At 39.2% G+C, this 21,869-nt stretch overlaps 1 protein-coding gene across 4 annotated transcripts in view; it reads left to right on the top strand.

Moving 5' to 3' along the window:
- Nucleotides 1–6,265: 6,265 nt before the first annotated feature.
- The window catches only part of slit1a (slit homolog 1a), a 90,863-nt gene continuing 75,259 nt past the window's right edge, over nt 6,266–21,869 (top strand). For all 4 annotated transcript variants that reach the window (XM_083532687.1, XM_083532685.1, XM_083532686.1 and 1 more), the window contains exons 1-4: nt 6,266–7,004; nt 18,641–18,712; nt 20,095–20,166; nt 20,929–21,000. In XM_083532687.1, coding sequence (XP_083388813.1) covers nt 6,787–7,004; nt 18,641–18,712; nt 20,095–20,166; nt 20,929–21,000 — 434 coding nt within the window. In that variant the 5' untranslated portion in view covers nt 6,266–6,786. The remainder of the gene's footprint in view (nt 7,005–18,640; nt 18,713–20,094; nt 20,167–20,928; nt 21,001–21,869) is intronic.

The raw sequence follows: 21,869 nt of genomic DNA, 5'->3' as shown, positions 1-21,869 counted from the left end.
TCACTGTTTTGGTTCAGATCAAACACACAAAATGTGTTTCCTCGCCAGGGTCTTGATGGATCTGGAGTCTACACCCTGAAAAGGAAACCTGTTCATCTATCACTTTTATAAAATTTTAACACGCACAAGAACTAGTGCTCGGAATCAAACCTAATGTCACGTGGTTTGTAAATCAATCATTCATAATTTATTCATAGATTTCTATCAAAGTATTGAGTTCTGCAATCTGATTGGTCAGATGTTTAAAAAGTGAATGATTGGCATAACAGTGCCATGCTATAAATATGAATACAATGAATGTGCTGTTTTTCCTGTCAGGCAAATCACTGCACGCATAAAAATAGTGTGTGTTTAATGGTTCTTTGTCAGGGTATGTGGTTCGTTCAAGAAAACAAAAAAAAAAAAGATCTATAATCTCATATAGGGCTGTAATTATTATGTAGTTGATTAATTATTTGCAGATTATTCGAATCTAATCAATTAGATTTTTTCTTTTATTTGATGTTTTGCTTATTACAACTATATAAAACTAATTCAGGATGTACATGTATAAAAGTGTACTTTTATACATGAAAAAAAAATAATACAAAAGCCACATATTGACTTTAACAATCTTTAATTTTGACATAATTTGACGTTTTAAAGCTTATAATAAAAGCTGCTTGTTTAGAAGTGCATGGGGAATTTTCATTTTGAACAAATTTACTCTTTGGGGTTTTTTTCTGTAAAAAAACAAACCAAACATTCAAGTATTCAAGGTGAATGCTATAAAAAGAAAACAGATCAGATCCAGTGCGACTTTCCCGAAGTTACAAACAGTTTATACAATAGCACTTCATTAAACTACACCATTTTCACATGATGTGGATTCTACAGTTCTGCTCACCGTGATGATGTTTCACCTTCATCCGTGACACCAGTGTGTTTCCTTTTCACGTGCTTGTGCATCACTGTGGTACTCCCATCCCACACAAGCTTTGCTTTGCAATAACTTGCAGGTTTTACAGTCTTACAACATTTTAATATAACCACCCCACTGCTGCGCTCCCTTCACTGGCTTCCACTAGCTGCACGTATCAGATTTAAAACACTGATGCTTGCCTACAAGGCCAAAAATGGACCAGCACCATCTTACCTCAGAGACCTCATCACATCTCGCACTGCACCACGCTGTCTGAGATCCTTCAGCACTGCTCGACTGGTACCACCTTCTCTCAGAATGAGAGGTAAGTACACTTCAAGGCTCTTCTCTGTTCTGGCACCGAGGTGGTGGAATGAACTTCCCCTAGATGTCTGTACAGCAGAGTCCCTGATTATCTTCAAGCGACGACTGAAGACCTTCTTTTCCTGAAATACTTAAATTAGCACTTTCTCCAAGTTTGCTTTGTAGAGTTCAAGAGTTATATTTATCAAAAGTTTGTAATCTTGCGTCCCAGTGTAGATTTCTTCATTGCTAGAGACTCAAAGCACTTTTGTACGTCACACTGGATAAGTGCGTCTGCTAATTGCCGAAAATGTAAATATAAAATGCTCCCATGCCTTGAATGATTGGGGGTACAAACTTTTTCCTGCTGCCAGTCGACCCTGTACCATCCGCCCCTGCACAAGCGGCTGCGCTATCTCAGTCACGCTAACCTGTCACTTGAGCAGACCAATGAATTTGTGGACAGTGAATTTCATTATCCATTATAGTTGTTGGAACCCTAATCTCATATGAAGCAGTTCAATAAATTAGATGGAATCAGTTGGAACAAAATCTAGAGGATGACCAGTCAATGAACATGTTGGTTATAATAATGAACATTCATTATTTCATCAATATTTCATTTGCAAAAACTATTTAGGTTCAAATAGACCATGTCTACTGTACATTTGAGGGACATCCTTATCCAGAGCAGTTAAAAGTTATAGGGATGGTAAGATTCACTGATTCGCATCGTTTTTTACCATTTATAGCATCGGTAAAAAAGTAATTTATTTATATATAATTAGTAGATGTGCTGGATTGTTATTATAAAGAAAGTGACCAATAATTTGTGATCAGTATTTGATATGTGGATTGATTTCTCATCGCTAAACTGTTTCTCAAGCGCGTTCTCTCAGCGCCACTGCTGCTACGTGAATATGTATACGTATTACAACACTGAGACTCAACACTAATAGTCACATAGAATACAGATTAACATGGCAGAGGTAGAGCTGTGTCTTCCTGGAGACAGAACAGAAAAAAGATGATCTAGTTTTATTTAAACCTTTTATTAAAAAAAAAATGTGCACTACAGGGTCATGCGTTAGAAGTCAGAAGGCACTTAAGTAAATTTATGATTTGCTATACAGTTGACTCACTCTGTACTTATAAGTTGGGGAAAAAAATAAACACTAGTGATTTTGTGCTTTCACAGCCTATCGGTGCTATTATAATACTGACCACAAGGGGGAGAGAGAGAGCAGGTAGAGAAAATGCAGCTTGGTGTGAGGAATCTTGTCACACATGCAGTTCGTTTCTGTACTTGGTATGAATCCATGCAAAAAAAAAATAATAAAGAAAATCTATCATTCTGAGATCCAACTTTTCCCTGAAGTAACCCGCTATTGATCATTAAAAAGTCTTTTGGCTTTTTATTGATGAATTTGCTTCATTTTTGGCTGGTTGTTGCCCACTTTATTTTGCCAAAATTATGCTGAAAAATGTATATACATTTATATAATAATAATAAAAAACCCACCTCTATTATTATGCACATTTTTGCTCTTTCGTTCCTGGCTCTGTAGCTGCACATTGTGACATGTCTGGCTAGACACCCAAAGAGCTCTGTTTTCTTTCAATGCGCCTAAATGTGGAATTCGCCAAATCTATGTTTAGAGTGTTGAAGTCAATGCAGAGAGCGCGGCCCTGCGTCTGCATGCACTTATCTCCCGGCTCTTGACAGCACCTTAAAGTTCCTTATTCAATTAGTAGTAAGACATGTTCCTGCTGAGTCGTCCCTCTCATTAACGCTGTCCTTATATCCACCGACGGAATTACTCTGACGTGTGTGTGTGTGCGTGTGTGTGTGTACAAAGCTTGCGGTGTTGCGGCCACGTTGTGCTACGCAGGATGTTGGACAGTTTGATTTGCTCCCATGTGGCAGTCTCTGCAGGGGCTGAGGAAGTGTTACACTATTTTAAATGCTGTACCCTGGAGCCTTCAGCCTTGTCTCAAATCGTACAGTGATATGAAACAGTTTTCTGGTGTTGGCTTAGAGATATTACATAATATTTATTATATTCTCAGTTTGAAAAATATATTTATATATATATATATATATATATATATATATATATATATATATATATATATATATATATATATATATATATATATTTTGCATAAAAGTAAGCGTTTGGCCTGTGATCAGCCCAGACGTGATCGTTGCCCCCATTTTTCAGCACTAAAGCTACAATATTTACTGGAAACTAGTAAATGTGCAAAAAAAAAAAAAAAAAAAAAAAAAAGTAAGAAGAACCACGAGCAGAACCTGCTATTTACTGAAGAAAGAAAACAGTAGCATGATTAGCTCCGTAAGGCTCACTGCGGTTAAACACGGCGGTTTGTACGTCACCGCGTTCGATCATTAGGGCCGGTTTCACAAGATCGTTATGTTCTCGTGTCTATGACTGGAGCGGTTGCGAATTTGAACCCGAATAAGGACTTTTTTAAAATTCAAAACGTCTTGTTATATGAACAGGAAACAATCTGTTATACCATACAATGAAATTCTTACTCTGTAAATCCTCCAGCAGTCTGTAAGAGAAATGATGAGGACATAAGGGGGAAAGTTAAACACAAGACAAATGACACATTTAGAAAGTTTGAATAGTGCAAAGGCAAGAAGTGTGTGCAAGGATAAAGTGCGTATTGTGTGTGGAAGACATGCTGCAAAGGAGGATTGGGTCAGATCTGTTATTCATATTTGTAAAAGGGTGTAAATGTGTACAATATTGAGAGATTGGTGGTATTCTGTGTTGTTTTCTGGTATGAAGAGATTGAATTTTTAATTCGATTTGATTTAATTCAATGAGATGCGATTCGTTATGGTAGAAATAGTTCACTTTTATTTCTTCAGACAGACAGCAAATCATATATCGACTCAGGTGCCTTCTGACTTCTGCCGAAAAAGAAAAGAAAAAAGACTAAATAAAACCAGACGTTTTTCTGTTCTGTTTTTTTGAAGTCACAGCTCTACCTCTGCCATGTAAATCTGTATTCTATGTGACTCAGCAGCGGTGCTGAGAAAACGCGCTCGAGAAACAGTTTAGTGAGGAGAAATCAATCCACATATCAAATACTGATCACAAATAATTGCTCATTTTTCAAATATTAAAAGTATAGCGTAACAAGTAATCATTAGATTTAAATAAAAAAATTTTTACCGATGCAAATATGATATCAAATTAGACATTGCACAGCACACATTTTTATTTCGATGCACATCCTTTTATTACTTTTAAACTTTTTATTACTCTTATCATCCTATATATATATATATATATATATATATATATATATATATATATATATATATATATATATATATATAGTCTGTGTTCCACTGGGATCGATTGCTTACTTTCAAATCGAACTGATCCTGAGCTTGTGTTACTTGTCTGTATTAAGTTCCTGTAGGTGGGTTTCCTCACGGTACTCTAGTTTCCCCCTGCCTCCTGATAATAAGGTCAATATAGAGATGCACAACATCTCCCGGAAACAGACCCGGATAAATCGCTCACCTGAAGATGAAAAAAATATAATAGGATAATATTCTATGTTCAAAGATCATATTATATGTACCCCCAAAAAATCATCCATGTACTGTATTTAGATGTAAGGGATAATGCAGATCAAATCTAATTTGATCCGACGTACGTTTTGTAATCAGACGCCACCTATTGTTCTTTGACAACTGTTTTTTTTCTTTCCTGTGTGTCATCCTGTTTAGCAGGACAGCACAATAAAAGTAATAATACACCATCACCTGCTGTGTGTCTGGTCCGAATCTGAAGGGAAGTGAAAGGAACTCCCCCAAGTCTTTTGATTAATGTGCGGCGTTCGTGATGTTTGCTCCTTCTCACCGTCCTCTTTAGGCTCCACACCAGAGCTGACACGCTTAAGCTCCTCTCTCTGGCAGGTCTGTTTAGGCTATCACCGACACGTTTTTTTTTTTGGTCCGATCCTGAAAAAAAGGGCTCTGAAGTTCATCTTTGCAGCTTATGAAAACAATGTGGTGAATTTTTACTTTCTGGATACTGATGCTAATACCAGGAAAAACCCTTAGTGTCATTAAAGGATCATTAATGCTTTGAGAAGAAAAAAAAAGTTTTACTAAAAGTATAAAACAGCAATCCGTCACTGTCTGCTCATTTATTCAGAGCACCTCGGGTTACCATTGTGCAATGAGTGATAACTAATAACGTACTGGCTTTCGATTGCTTTTTGTTTCTTTTTTAAGGTTCTGGGGACACCCAAGGGGTCCTCGAAGCGTACTTAGTAGAAATCGTAGGCCAGCATTACAAAAGCCGTTAGACTCGATTCTTCCAGTTCTTAGCCTCATGGACTGCTCATCAACATTTGAATCCAAACCTCAGTAGCTAAAACTAAATACAATAGCTTAGACCTAATGTGTTCTCTCGGTCCTATATGCTTGTATCCTAATGAGCAAGCCAGAGGAGTCTTTCTGAGACGCTGTGAGAAATGCTCAGTGGTTTTTTCGATGAAATAGTGCAGATATTTGTGTTTGAATTGAAATAATGAGTATAATATTTTAAAACTTCATGAACCAAGAGGTTCTTTCAGCTCTACGGATGCTCAGTGCTCAAACACATTCTCTCTCATGTATAAATAGTGAGCAACTAGAAGTGAGTTTATGTCTTTCTATATTCACTTCAGGTTTGACCCACTGACTCTCTCTATCTTGTTCTTTGTAATGTATCCAAGCACCTTCTTGGTCTCCAGTGTTTTCGAGGGAGTTTACGCACTGAAATGACCAACGTCCCCCTTCGTATCTTTCATCAGGGTCAGAGGGTTGGGACGGGGGGTACGCCGTGAATCGTCCACCCTTGCATGCGTGCGAGCGTATGGCCAGAGCTGCACTGGGACTCCTGAGAGATCGTAGGGGGGTGACTGTGGTGCGTTCAGGATTGGGGGAAGGAACACTGGACGGAGGGGAGGGGATATAGGAGGAGCCTGCGAGCTGCTATTTGTAGATCTTTGTGATGGATGACTGCTGTGTGTGTATATGTGTGTGTAAGAGAGAGAGAGTGAGAGAGAGAGTGCTTTATTTTCTCTTTGGTGTTCCTCTGTTCCCCTCTGTGTAGGCAGCCAGAGGAGTGCTGGAGTGGGAGGGAAGCAGACGTAGAAGCTAGGCACAGAGAGACTGGAGACAGAAAGAGAAAGAGAGAGAGAGTTTTCTTTAGGAAGTCAAGCACGACAGAAGAGGACAAGCTGCTTGGGTTTTTTTTTTTGTTTTTTTTTTCTTTGTTTTTTTTTTTTGCATGTGTTTCCCCCCCCCCCCCCCCCCTCCACAAAACAATCAAAACAGGACTAGACTGATCTAAGTCGCATTTCTTGGGCTTGTGAAGACGAAAAAAAGAAAAGAAAAAGAAGCACTGTTACCTTTTCTACCTTTTTTTTTTTTTTTTTTTTTTCTATCCTCTTTCTCCCACACGTTGTGTCAGCTTTGCGTTCAGCAGAAGGACTTCTGCAGCAGTAGTAGCAGGTTTGTAAACAGGGGCGAAAAAGAACATCTCATGAAAAGCAGTAAAAGGAGTTTACGGAGCTGTGGATCAGTCATGCCCATGAGAGGCTATAGGGCATGGAAGTGGGCGCTGCTCCTGTGTGGCACCCTGTTCGCCCACAGTGCCACCGCGTGCCCGGCTCTGTGCACCTGCAGCGGCACCACCGTGGACTGCCACAACCTGGGGCTCAAGAGCATTCCCAGGAACATCCCGAGGAACACGGAGCGACTGTGAGTAGCCTCTGAAGCACATCCTTTCCTTCTGTAGTCTAAGTTGGACAGCAGATCCTGTTTGGTAGTTCTTACTTCAGGTGTAAAAAAGGTTGCAGGTACAAAAAAAGAGAAAATAATGTATGCACACAAATGCGTCTGGAATTTGCATACTGACTTGTGTGTGCTTGTGTAGATGCGCCACAGTGAGTTCTGTCATTACCATGTGACGTCTTGGAAATAGTTTATTACCCTTTTTTTTTTTTTACAGTATAATTTTGTTTCGAATTTGAACAATAATCCTTTCATTCATGTCAGTCCTCTAATTATGTCCCGTATGGCTCATAGTTTTAAAGCTTTATAAGACTTTTTTATAAAAGTAAATACGTGCACATTTCAAGCCTCACATGCACAGTATAACAGTATATTCAAAAGAAAAAGGAAACTCTTCTCAGGAAAGAATATGGATTGCGGTCTAAATTTGAAATCGTGTTGAAAAATCAGTAAATCAGCAAAAAAAATGGTGTTTAATCATGTGGCCAGTGCGAGTCTCTCATCAGCAGCTGGCTTGCAGAAGAATGGAAGTAATAAGCGGCTCGTCCTGCACATCAGCTCATCATCTCTCTGCTCGTGATCTTGTGCAACACTTTGAAATATTCATTCTGTAATTAATTTCCTGGCGACTGGAAAATTGATTGTGCTCGTTTCGAGGTTTAGAATCTCTCTGATGAATTATACATGCCATGAAAATTGTTTATGTATGTAAGTATGTGTCAGTTCAGTCTTTACTTAGAGGGTCATCAGATTGTGACAAAATATCTCGCTCAAAGTATCTGCAGTTGATTTCTTTTTTATTATTATTACTATTATTATTATTATTTTTAGATCCGTTCTATGTCATGGGAAAACGATTATTTAACATAGAAAATGTGTTCCTTCCTAATGACCCTATTGTATAGTCGTAATTTTTCAAGGTGATTGCTCGAGTCAAATAAACCACACACGAGTCCCAAGTGATTTTCCCCAGAGCCTTATGACAAATTGACGATATCCCTTTGTGCTGTCCTAATTACTTGTTGTTGTTTTTTTGGTGGGGGGTTTCCCCCGTTTCACTTTTCTTGTAAGTCCAAATCTCAGATAATAGGATTTGAACCAATAAAGGTTGTGGTGCTTTTAACGAAAAATGAAAATAAACCATGTTACAAATGCTGGAAATAATAAAACACAAATACAAATTATAAATACAGAATCACTGAGTAAATCTTTAGCCAAATTTCTCATAGTCATAAATGGAAACCTTCCTGTGGCAACTCAAAGAACTCAAAGAATGAAGTTCGACATTTTTAAGATGAAATCTGTCGTTGCTTAATTGTTCAGGTCAAATTGTAACCTGGGGGGTGGTTTGGGGGTTTCACAGTCAGGACAGAGTGGCTCCACAAGACTCAATTGTCTCAGTGGACATCCATTCAAAAAACATCTTTGCATGCAGAAGCCGGGTTATTCATGCTGACAAGATTTTGCAAATATGTGTGTGTGGTGGTGTTGGTGGTGGGGGGTATAATTTGTGCAAGGATGTAGAATCCCATCTGCACTCCACAGAAAGATTTTCGATCGTCCTGACCTTTTCGGCTTGTGTTTTTTTAACAACTGCAACCACATGTGCCAAACTGACACCCCCATACTAGAGTTCCCCTTAACCAGCTCCTGCTAAATATACTAGACAATGAGCCCACCAAACCACACACCCACCAAACACTGAAGTAAAAGATGAAAGATTGCATATTCTACATCAAAACTGCTTTAAAATCGGGGAATGCCTTCCGAGCAGCTTATACAGCTTTGTGAAACATTCTTCTTTCTCTTTAGCCTGACTAAACACACCCATGTTTTTCGCTGTATTGTAAAGAAAAAGCCCCAGAGTATCTTGTTTTATACGGGCTAATGCATCTATTTATGTATATTCGCAACACCGCACTGCCATGCTCAAGGGTGGTTGATGATGGCGAGCCCGGGCCGTCTGATTTGGGATTCTCTTTGTAGTGAGATGGCGCGAGCCTTTTTCCGATTGTTTATTGATTCAACCATAGTGAGGGATTTGAGCGCTGAATACAAATACTGCACGAAGAAGCAATCCAAGCTGCATAGGATGAGAGTGAAACCTTTGTTTAGAGAACTTCAGCTCCAGTCTAGGAAGAGGTACAGCGAGGGGTTTCGGAATCAAACGAAGGCTGTTTGCACAACCTTTCAAAATTGTAAAGGCGTGTTTTTTTTTTTTATTAAGATTTGCATTTTATAGAACCAATGGCAGCATGAGTCCACTTGTGGAGGAGGTATCTTTGAAGCCTAGACTTTTAGGCTTTTAATGGGGAAGGCATGGTGGCACAGCTGGAAAGGCTGCTGCCTCACATCTCCCCGATCCCTAGTTTGAGCCTGACCTTGAGGGAACTGTCAATGTGGAGTTTTATTTGTTCTTCTGTTCCCATTACCCATCCATCCGAGGTGTTTTCTGTCACTCCAGTGTTGGAATAGAAAAGGATTACTAAAGCTGATGAATTAATTGCTTTTATTGGATTTTCCCCGCTAATTTAGTCAGGCAAGTTATCACCCATCAGGCAGCTCTCCCTTGTCACACAACAGCTATGAATCTGGGTGGACTGAGGCTACCGGGTGCTTCCTTTGAGGCATAACAGGGCAGCCGTCCTCATCTTTTTTTACCCGCCGCTCATGCAACCTCGGGGGGCTGCATAACATACTTAGAAGAAAGCACTAACCGCCCCCAACTGCATGCTTGATTGGCTAGTGTCACTGTGATTGATAGGGGAGAGCCTGGCCAATTTTGCTCCCTTAGACTCACAGCCACGGATGGCTTTGGCATTACCAGAATTCAAATTAGCGTGGGGGGACACACCACTTGGAATTGTTGCTCAGCAGCCTAGAAAACCTTTATTGCATAATTGAAACATGCCTCACGTCTTGTCGTTTTGCAGGAAAGTTTCTTTTCTAAAACCTTGTTGTTGTAGAAACAAACCAGCATACTGAAGTAAGTGTGGCCACCTCTCTCTAGTCAAGGTTTGTTTAGAGGGATCAAACAGAAAAGGCATCGATTCCAAAGCTTCTTAAACACCAGCCCCTTTACCTTCCAAAGAACCCAGAGTGAACCCTGTTTCTAAAAGTGCAAAAGTGTCAGATGATGAGACATATCAAATCAGTGGCTAGATCAGGAAAGAAAACCATATCCACACCATCATTTCAATCTACGAAGACAGTGCAAATCCAGACATAGAGGAATAAATTCTGAAGGGTTTCACACATTTTGGGATATCAGACTTGAGAATCCTGTGTGCCTTTGGATCTTTTTTCCCCACATGACATGCAAACCTTCTAATTTCTCGCACATGTATGGTTTAGCTTTAGGAATGAGGATTATTTGAGGAATGCCAATGTTGTTGAGTATGGCGCTAAATTAAAGGTTGTGTAGATCAGACACATTCCCTTTCCAAACATTCGCAGGATTGCATACTGCTCATGCACTTCTGCATGCGAAATCCTAGTGGCAAGATGGAACTGTTACATTTCTATTAAGGTGTATATATATATATATATATATATATATATATATATATATATATATATATATATATATATATATATATATAAAATAATGGGGGACATTGAAAGGACTGCTTTAAAGCTTAAACAATGAGCAGGAATGGTGCCAGCTCAATTTCTTTATGTTACTGTGGTTGGTTAATCTGCAAGATCTGCAATCAGACAAGCCAAACGAACTAGGTCATCTTAGTGTGCAATTCACGGAGATGTTATGAAGAGTGCAGCGAAAGTGATATGGGAAGTGACTGTGGCCAGTCAGCCACGGGCCTCTCTTGCGTTTACTGTGCATGAGTTACTTTCTTGATGGAATAAGTAGCAGCTATTTAGTCTACTACAAACTGTTGTGAGGCAAAACATCCATATTGCACAAGCACAAACCCTGTAGTTGCTCCCTGGGAATGAAAGCCTGTGTGTTCTCCGTGTGCTCAAATGCCACTCTTCCCAAAAGCACAAACTTGTTCCCAGTTTCTAGTTGAACACTTTGGCATATTCAATTACATGCACAGATGCTTGGTTAACTGACAACTCCTGTTTTTGTGCTCTTATGTGGACCTTGTAAGTGAAGTTTACTTTCAGGTTTACACATAGGCACTCTCAGCTCCACTATTATTGGCAGCCTTTATTAAAATCAATTCATAAAATCGTAAAACAAATAGCATGATTAATATTTGTTAAGTTTACAGAACAACTCCGGCACTAAAAAGCAATCTAGAAGGTTCTACATTTTAGTTCTCTATTGAGATCCTTTGCATTTGTAGATCGTTTATACAGTATTATATTACATGGATGGATGTTTGAACTAATTGCTGGATAATGTATCCATAGCCAAATCGAAACCTACTGGTAAAAGCAACAAAGTAATTGGTTAAAACGGTGTTGCTCAAGGGTCATGTACAAGCTGTGTTCCTTTTTTCATTCAGTGTTGCCACGTGTACTCGGGATCTATTGTGATTAAAACTTGGTAAAGAATATGAGTGATAAATATCCAATTCATCCCAGCTAGACACCAATATTCACAAAGGTAGATTCTGAGAATATCCTGGTGCACAAGGCGTGAGGTCGAGATCACGAGGACAGGAGCATGGGGCATCATGGACACATTTCACAGTATATTTATCCTTTAGTATACCAATCCTCTAGCTTCTTGTTTTTGGTAATGGAAAAGGAACTATGTCAGAATAACTCCACACAGATAGTAGCCAGAACTTCTTGGGGTGTGAAAGTTACGTTGTGGGGTTTCTTGCAAATTTCAAGCGTGGCATATTTTTTCCTTTACCTCCATCGTTTGCAGTGATCCTGTGACTGTGAATGTCAGGTTCATTTCACACGTGGCTGAGTGTGCTTCTGATGGCCTAGCTATGAGCAGGGTGTGTGTGTGTGTGTGTGTGTGTGTGTGTGTGTGTGTGTGTGTGTGTGTGTGTGTGTGTGTGTGTGTTGGGGTACAGGTCAATAGCTTGCAACATGACTCTAGCAATTCTGATGTCTAGACCAATTTGGCCATAGACTCAATTCCCCCCCTGGCTGTATAGGTACAGCCTTGGTTTGCAATCCATTGACTCCTGGGGTAATTTAAACATGCAATTTGCAGGTCAGTGTTGATGTGACCGTTTACCTTACATGTTCTCCTACTCCAGGGACTTGTCATGGCTCGTGTTAAATGGTAAGATCATTTGAATTAAAAAAGATAGTTCTCGTCTCAACCATATTTAAATAACATACTTTGAATTGAACTTTTCTTTAAAGGAAAAAAATGAGTTGCATATTGATCATTATATTAACTATTAAATGCTCTTCAGCTTTTCTCTCATTGACGTGCTGAATGATTTTCAATAAGGCAATTTCTTTGTACATTTTGAACATAGAACACCATTCATCTACCAGCCAATAGTGCCACTATTATTTGCGTCATCTCCACCTAAAGGGCACAATGCAGTAGCGCTAAAGTCTTTCAGTCTGTCCAACTCTGTCACCTTCACACCTCTACACTCTGCTCAGACAGATCCGGTTCCAGAGCTGCAGCTTTGATAGTAACACAGCCGTCAACACCACTGCATGCATCACAGATCGTTCAATAACCAAGCGGAGTGTATTGATAGGAAGAATCACAAGATAAAAGAAGGAATGATTCGGACTTGAGAGTTGAACCACTCAATCCTGTTTCCTGTACATGACTTAGGAAATGAACGAATCACTCTTTTAGATGACTCATTCTTCTGAGTCACATGAAAGACTCCTTCAAGATGAACGAATCATTCATGAACAACCATCATTTTCTAAGTGTTGGTTGCAACTTGCAACTTTGTTAGAAAACTAAACTGTATTATGCATTGAGTCCAATATTAGCATAAATATTTCAATATAACGATACTGGAGTTGAATGCGTAATTTAGCATCGCTGTATGTGATTCGTTTTGCTTCCAGGGTTTTTTTTTTTAAATCCAGTGATGTGGATTCACTCCAAATATTCAAACTCATTTATTATATGTAAACAGATAGTATTAGACAGACGCAAGCTGTACTTCTGTTTAGTCAGCACTCTACCTGCAAAACAAAGGTATTGTATTAGGCAGAAAAAAAACATTACCGAGCATTTCAAGATATTTCATGTCTTTGATCTGAAAGCTAATGATGAAAGTTAATGAAAGCACTGAGCATGACTAAACGTATGAAACCTTTCCAGTAATGACCACTGGAAGGATACAAACAGGATACAAATGAAGGGTCTGGGTTTTAACTACACAGTACACACACTACACACAGAGTACACACACTATCTCTCGGTAGTTATTCTAGTTCTGGTCTGGTTTTTCTCTCTCTGTATGTGCAGACAGGCATCTACCGGTTTGCTATGTAGGTCAAATATTCTCAATGTCATTGAGTTTTAGTCCCTAGTCTGTTCTGGCTCACTGGGTCTTGTCTCCTCATTTCTTGCTCTACTCTTCTGTCCTCTAAAGTATATGCAAAAAAAGAGTTCAAAAAGATGCTACAGTCTTCTTCCATTTAATTTAGAGTTCCTGGCTCAAGACCTCAAGGCTGGCACCTCCATCTGCCATGGGAGCAGGGCATGCTAAAACATAAGCGCACTGTATTAACTTCTCAGTGCTAGCAAACAAATCAAACGAGTGCTATACAGTCACAGCATGAGCTGACATTTGGCTACATTCAAGAAAAAAAACTAAAAAAGATGTTTGGGGTAAATCGGTGCTCTATTAGCATCGAGTATTTTGAAACGCGAAGCATGTCGCTGTGGGAGGCGCAGAAGTGGAGCAGAACGTTGGAGCGCATTTCGCAAGAGATCTGTGAATTTTGAGTAACAGCGCCAACCGTAACAGCATAAAGCAGTCTGCTAGAGTGTGATGTGATGGTCAGCAGCTTGTTGGCCCAGCAAGGTGCACTGTCTACCCAGTTGCGCTGACCCAAGATCTTCCTGGGTTTCCTCCGCTTCTGCCAACAAACGGCTCTGGAATCAGGCTCCTATTTCCTTTGGACAATTCCCAAACAAACTGTGTTTCTCCACCTTGAATCACATATGTATGTTTTAGAGTGCTGTGTGTGTGTGTGTGTGTGTGTGTGTGTGTGTGTGTGTGTGTGTGTGTGTGTGTGTGTGTGTGTGTGTGTGTGTGTGTGTGTCAGAGAGACAGAAAGACGTTTACTGCGTATGAGCATCGCATGTGCATTTCCTCCTCTCTGCCTCAGATTCGATTTCATGTTATACAGATCTCCTTGTCGCAGCAGGCCTTTTTTTTAAACAGATGGCAAAAATAAACATACTGCCTTTTTCATTGGACTTCTTCATAGTCGTTTGAATTATTGAGAAATAAGGCCTCTTGGGAGACATGAAACATCTAGGTCCCCAGCTCTCTTTTGAGTTGTGATGAGATGACAGGAAATGGGCAATGGCACTCTTTTGGCTCCCACACCAACTACAGTGGGAGCTCCCCTATGAAGTAGGGGGAAATGGCAGAATCATTTTCTTCAGAAGAGTCTGGTAGAGCTAGTCAATAAGATCCTATTTGAATGCTTTTTCAGTGACCCGGAAATGGCAATAAACTGTCTCAGTTGGAGGAAGTACATTTTCTCTTTATCTGATGTATTCACAGAACTACTATTCCTCATGGAGACTCTAGATTCAAGATTCAAGATTTTTTATCTGTCACAAACAAAAAATATACAACTTGCAGTCATATGTAAACCTATTAGGCTTGTCAGGGGCTATGAATATAAAATAAGAGAAAATATTAAATATTTGAGAAAATATATTTTTATAATGATAATTTATAATGATAAAGTGGTAGTTAAAAATAGTGCAAATAAGTTAACCAATATAATTAATAAATTATATCCTGTTACTACCTTTGGTTAAATTATTTTTTTTTAACGACTTAAATTGATTAAATGCATGATTATCATGAGTTAACATGTGATTAATCACAACTTATCATACATTTTCATCTGTTGTAAATGTACCTTAAATTAATACTTTTCAAGTTTTTAATCCTCTAATCAACATGGACAAATATGTACCCTTCTTGTAAATGTAAAAGTAATTATGGTGTTTTAAATTATGCAAATCATAAAGACACCAAACGGAACTTTGATTTGGCTATGTTTCCACACGGATGGTTTTAATTGCCGGGTGTGTGCATCATGGCGGATTCTGGTGCTTGATTTGAGACTTGGCTCATCAGGGTGTATACCTGAGATAGCTGTAAGTCACCCTGGACGAGGACATCTGCCAAATACCATAAATATAAATGTAAATGCAATCTTGAGGTGACCTGACCTCAACACCTTTGAGATGAACTGGAACACTGATTGCAACTCAGGCCTCCTCAGCTTACTCTAAATCATTACCTAAATTATTGCTAAATGAGCACAAATCTCCACATGCACCCTCCAAAAGCTTTGTGTCTATATGGTGCAAAGCATTAGATTATTTAGCATAATAAGACAATGAGAACTAGCATGAGATGTAAACATGTATGAACACAATGTATGAATTAAACAGATTTTCGCATCAGGACTGGGAAAGTCAGAGTGGGAGGTTTTTACGTTAATGCAGACTATATTTTGTGAAACACAACCAAATAATTAGATCAAAATAATGTAAGGCAGCTACTAACAAAATGAATAACTGTGTACAAGTGGGATTGGAAAAACATTCCTATTGACATTGCTGCTATTTCTACCTCGCTGTTTTTTTTCTAGTGTGTACCAACCAGGCAATTTAAAGTTTAGATCCAAATACAGACAGGGATATTTAGACTAAACAAATGCATACAGTGGCATCGGGCTCCACCCTTAGTTAAAACATTACCATTTCTGCTTTCCTGAACAAGTCATTAGCTCCCTAAAATTATTATTGTAAATGTCCTGTGCACTGTTGAATGGGGGGAAAAAACCCAGCTGTTTTACAGATTCAGTAGATTTAGACTACCAGATCTTTACAAACCTACAGAGTCTACACTCAAGTGATTTTGGTCCTCTTTTGGATTTAAATGAGGTCGTTTGTGTGTAGGTTTGCACTAGTCTTTTGTCACTTTGCTAGTCGACAAGTAACACAATTTGCAGGCAGATGGTGAATGCAGTTAGCATGATTAAGGGTGATTGGTTGTGTTTTGCTAAGTCTCCATTCTCTCGCACAAGGCCCTCAGTCTCCAAGGTTCCGGTACAGGGGGCCACCCAGTAGATTTATATTTGAGAATCCATGAGAAAAGTTGGATTAAGTGCCCAGCAATAAACAGCACATGTGTATATCAGGCTGCAGCTAATGAGTCCCACTCCATTATTTATTTCCCTATATCCATGCACCTGTGTACACAGACCATCTGTCTGCAATGACCTCTTGCTCTCTGGTTTGCTCTCTCTAGCGATGTCCCAAGAGTGGTCATTATAATGGACGAAGAGAAGTCAAATTTGGATCCACAAATAAAGAAGACTTTTTTTGTATGTCTGCATGCATGTGAGTTGCCCATTTATAGAGTGGTGGCCTGGTTGCTACAGAATTAACTCAAACCTCCCCAGGTCTCATCATGGCACAATAACAGAGCAATGTGTGTGTATACCTGGCATCCAGAGCGCAGCGGCTCAGAGCCAAGTCCCACAGCTGCTTTAACGTTTAGGAGTGTCGACAGTTGAAAGGTCACCGATGCACAATAGCAGCGCACATTTTTCTTTCTTTTGTCATGAATTGGGACGAAATAAAAGGTTGGGTCCAATGGAATTACCCCAGAGGGAGCATTAGTTAAAAAAAATGTTTATTAACATATTTTGACTTAAGCAAACAATTTGTATGAACCATTTTTAGTCAAAACACAGCTTATAATATTTTGAATATAAAAAACATAAGAGTGACAGGCTAGTCAGCAATAAAAAGACCCTCTCCTATAGAGTGCTTTGAGCTGATATTAAGCGGATAGTTGATAGCTTATTGTCTTAATGCTTTTAACAAAATTGCTACTGTAAGCAGTGATGTCTGGATAGGCTCTTCGTTTTTGTCCAATAAACCTCTCGGACAAAAGGGTTGAGACACCAGACAGCCATTTGTGGTTCTTCCCCAAATTGTTATCACAAAATTGGAGGGACACAAGTGTATCAGATGTATGAAGATACAGTTTGCATGATTTCCAATCAAAATCGAGTCAGAGTTGATTTATATACAGTAACGCCTTTTATAACGAGCTGTTAAAACAAATAGAGCATTCACAACCAAGTATCAGTCAAGAAATTAAAAAAAAAGAAAATAACTGAAAATCATTCTTTAGTTTTTAACAAAAATGTAAAAGTAGCCAGATTTGAGGCTGAACTTACATTAAAAGGCTAATTGTTCCACATCTTAGGAGTAGCCACAGCCAAAGTTCGATCACCTCTGTCATTGTACTTAGTCCTTAGTAGATGTAAAAGCTGATGGGAGGATCTAAGTGAAAGGATTTGAAGTGGAGTTGCTATAGAGCTCTGACCTCAACCTTAGCGAACACATTTGGGATGAATTGAAAAACGCTGACTTCACCGCAGGTCTCCTCACCTACACCCTTATAGTTAAATGAGCACAAATCTCCACATGTACACCCTGAAATCTAGTGGAACATCTTTTCAAAAAAGTGGAGGTTATTATAAGAACAAATAGAGACTAAATGTTAAATAGGATGTTTAAAAAACAAAAACAGATCTTTTGGTCAGGCGTTCATAAGCTTCTGTCCGTATAATGTATGAGTGACACGCAGTGTGGACCAAAAGCCCAGATTGAAAAAACTAATTTTTGTCTGTGATAATGTCGTTGTTTGATATTGAATTCAGTTCAGTGTAAAAAATGCCTGATAAAAAAATTACACACAACCCAATGCAGAAGCAATAAAAAAACAGATGCTCTGATTCTTATGCGAAGACAAGTGCCCCATTTGTTGTTGCGGTTTTGCATGATCAGTAAAGAAACAGATCCTATAGATCCTATAATCCTTAACACTGTTAAATATGAATGACTTGACATTCTAAAGTTATATTTTCATCCCATTTTTCCTGTTTACACAGTAGCAAGTGTAGGATTGATGCAAGTATGTTATAGAGACACATAAAAACTCAATGGTGCATCACATCATTAATCAGTTAGGCTACACACCTAGTTTATGGCGATGATGTTGGGTGAACTCACAGTTTTGCTTTTTTTAAAATTTTTAAATACACTTATAGATGGACATATTTTTTTTTCTAAATAGAAAATATTCTCTATACTGTAAATGCTTGAATCTGCCACATGAGACAGACACAGGGACAAAGACGTTAATAAGATTTGATTATTTACTCTAGGTCTTCCTTATGATCGATTTTGACTAAATGTTCTACTGCAGGCAGAACTATTTTAAGCATATGCAGGCTCGTGTCACTGCGAATGCGCTTCATTGCCTTGAGAAATGTTTGTTTCTCATGTAACATGATCTTGGTCACAAGTGGCATATCTCAGTTTACTGATTCCATCATGTACCGCAACTTCAATAGAAATGTCCCAGTGGAGGGCAAATTCATTAATATTTTATTTTTTCTTTCTTTTGCAGGGAACTGAATGGGAATAACTTCACCCGTGTCAACAAAAATGATTTTAGTGGACTCAAATACCTTCGTGTCCTGTAAGTAAGAGATCACCTGAGGTGTTTTTTTTTTAATGGCTTTTTAATTCATTTTGACATCAGACATTGTTGTATTTCTATATTTCAAAGTCTATACCCAATACATATATACCCTCTTAGAAGGAGAAACGTGCAAGATGGAAACAACTTTCTACAAGTATCCCTGTTAACGTCTCCAAACACCACCACCCCCACCCAATGAAACACACACCAGTATCCCCAAGGAGCTTGAAGGCCTCCCTATGGCTCCTGTAGTTCCAGGCGGGTTGTTAACATGATTAACGTAGAGGCAGAAGCATGGGGGTGTACGCGCCCATTTCTTACCCTTGGGACTTGACTGCCTCAATGTGAAAATGGGGGCATGAACCTTTGCCCTTGGTTAAGACGGTGCTTACAGGAAAAAACGGTTTATGCTTACAGTCACGAGTCTCACACACTTTAAGGAAAACAAAGAATCCTTGCCTACATCTTAAAACCATGTCCGGCAATGGTTAGTGTCTGGGGAGAAATTCATTCCTCCTGATTCTTGAGGTTAAAGTCGAGTCATTCTGGCGTTGTTTGTAGTACACTCGCATACACAGAAACCGCCACAGCATGTTTTTCTTATATTTTGATTTATTTGTCGCAAAAGCAACACACACCACTTTTGGAAAACAAGATGATCTCCTGTGTCTTTGTTTACTCTTTTGTTTTTCATGTCTCAATTATGTTTTAACCTAGGCGAATGGTAAATAAAATTGATTCGATCTTGTTCCATGTTCTCAGGGGGAACTGGCAGTTCCACGGAAGCTTATTTTAATGAACAAGTCTTCTGGTTCCTCAAAGCCAGTCTGCATCTCTCCTAAGGTTTTAGACTGCGCCACTTCCAAAGGAATCGATGTTTAAATAAATAAATTAGTGAATAAATAAATAATCAAATATTTTACATGCTAGTGTTTCTTGCAGTCCCTGTGGCGAGTCTGTTTATGCACATCGTTGAGGGTTCAAATGATATCTGTGGTTCTGAGGGCTTACCCAACCTATTTTGAATAAGTAGCTTCAGTTTAGGAGCGCACAGCCACAGAGTTTGCCGGTGGCCTACACATCCTAAAGCTTCAAGCCTCCATGGTTCATGCCCCACCGCCATCTCAGACCACACCAGCCAATGTCTGCTGACCAGACACTGCCACCACAGTCTCCCAGCAATCCCTTGCATCTTTCCCTACACTGCTGTTCTGGATAGACTCCCTCAAATTCCCCCTTATTTGCCAAGATTCCACCGCCTCTAATTTCCTTCCACAAACAGGTCTACCACCCCCAAAATATACCTGAAGAGCACTCTGTCCCCGTCCACTGAACCTATGCCAAATATCTCCATCACCAACTGTAACTTCTCTCCACAGGCAGCTCATGGAGAACCAGATTGGAGCCATTGAGCGGGGGGCATTTGATGATATGAAAGAACTGGAAAGACTGTAAGTGTTCTGAAATTCCTAAATAATTAACGAATAACTAATAGCCTAATAAATATTAAGCTTAATACCGGGAACAGCTTTAAGCTAAGTATTGTTAATAGAATCTCTTCCAAGAGAGAAAAAAAGAAGCTAAGCAAAACCAAACAAGTGTACTGAGGTTGCTGGCTAGATTTACTAGCCAACCAGGAACCTGACCAAGAATGTGTAGAGAAAAAAACGGCTTAGGCTTACATGATACTAAACACATTTGCCAGTCTCTCTTATTTGAAAAGCTACAAAAAAAACCCTCCCATTTAGAAAAAGGGGGAATAGTGGGTTCAGCATGTAGTCAGCGTCAAAACGGAGGAGCCACATCACAACTGCACTGCTGTTCTGTGCATGTCATGTGGTATGCCATTGAAACTGCAGCTGGACAGCTGTTCCTTTTAATGTGCAACATGTGAAGTGTAAAAAAAAAACCTCCATCATCTGATCTTTATAATAGTCCTCAAAAATGATTGGCTTTCAGTCACATGTGTTGTTGCCTTTTCCTTCAACTGTAAGCACTTAAACTCTGTGGTCTCATTTGGTAATTAGTTTCAATCGGTCTCTTTTGGTTTCATTAATTATGCTGGTCAGTTGATGCTGATGTTTGTTTTTCACTTATCCAAATTTTAAGGATGTTTGCCTAATTTTAACCAGCTGCCTTGTACATCAGATAATCCCTACTCCAATTGTGTTCTTGTTTACTGTAGTAATGTTTTTTTTTTTTGTCTCCGTTAGACGTCTAAATAGGAACCAACTCTACCAGCTGCCAGAGCTACTGTTCCAGAAGAATGCTGCATTGTCACGACTGTGAGTCTTCTGACATTTCCATTTGTATTATCTATAATGTTCTTCAGACTGGCTGTGGTTTTATTTATGCCTTTTAAACATATTTATACAATAGCTTGACATTTTTTAGCAGCGTCGGTTAAGCCGACATGTTATTTGTGAAGGCGAAGGCCTTTAGTAATGTTAGATAGTTGCATTTATGAGAGAAATTCGAGGCAGATATGATTCTTAAAAATCCGTTGCATGTGCGCCTGTGAGTTCTGTCCTGTGAGAAATGTTGAATCGGCCGAGAAGGTTGAAAAGGTTGAGCGCATTTTATTCTTTATTCTTATGAATGTTGTCTTTGATAGGAAATGTTTGGGGTTTGCAGGGGGAAGCAAAACTTTGCTGAGAATAAACCTTTGCTTCTGGTAGCTTGGACAGGCAGTTTCTCTGTTTTTTTTTTCTGCAAGGAAAACTCGCAATCAAAAAAATGCCCCCTACTACCCAAACCCACCCACCCCCACCTTTTTCTCAGGGTAGAAAACCACAAGTTTTTTTAAGTCTTTATTGAAGTCTGAATGCCTGTACTGTTTCTGCACGTAATTGGTCTAAACTGTCCTTTCTGCTGATCATTTGAGTTCATGTTACCTGTAACCAGTGGTGGGAATGATCTCCTATTGAGACCAGGTAAAACCATTTCCCTTCCCGGACCTCTGTTCCCCCAAAGACACGTACGCACAGTCGGACTGTCTAAAGCCAAAACCTTAAATACTCTGTTCACATCATTCCAACATTTATGTTTTAAGGCAAGTATTAAACTTCAGCCTCTGGCAAGAGAAACAGCTGTTTGAACAATTTACCCCAACCTCAACCTTGATTTATTGACTTCTTCCTTGGGGGAAACTACT

Source organism: Silurus aristotelis (assembly GCF_946808225.1).
Source record: "Silurus aristotelis genome assembly, chromosome: 27".
Lineage (NCBI taxonomy): Eukaryota > Metazoa > Chordata > Actinopteri > Siluriformes > Siluridae > Silurus > Silurus aristotelis.
Note: the sequence above shows the minus strand (reverse complement) of the source record. Positions and strands in the feature narration are given on the sequence as shown.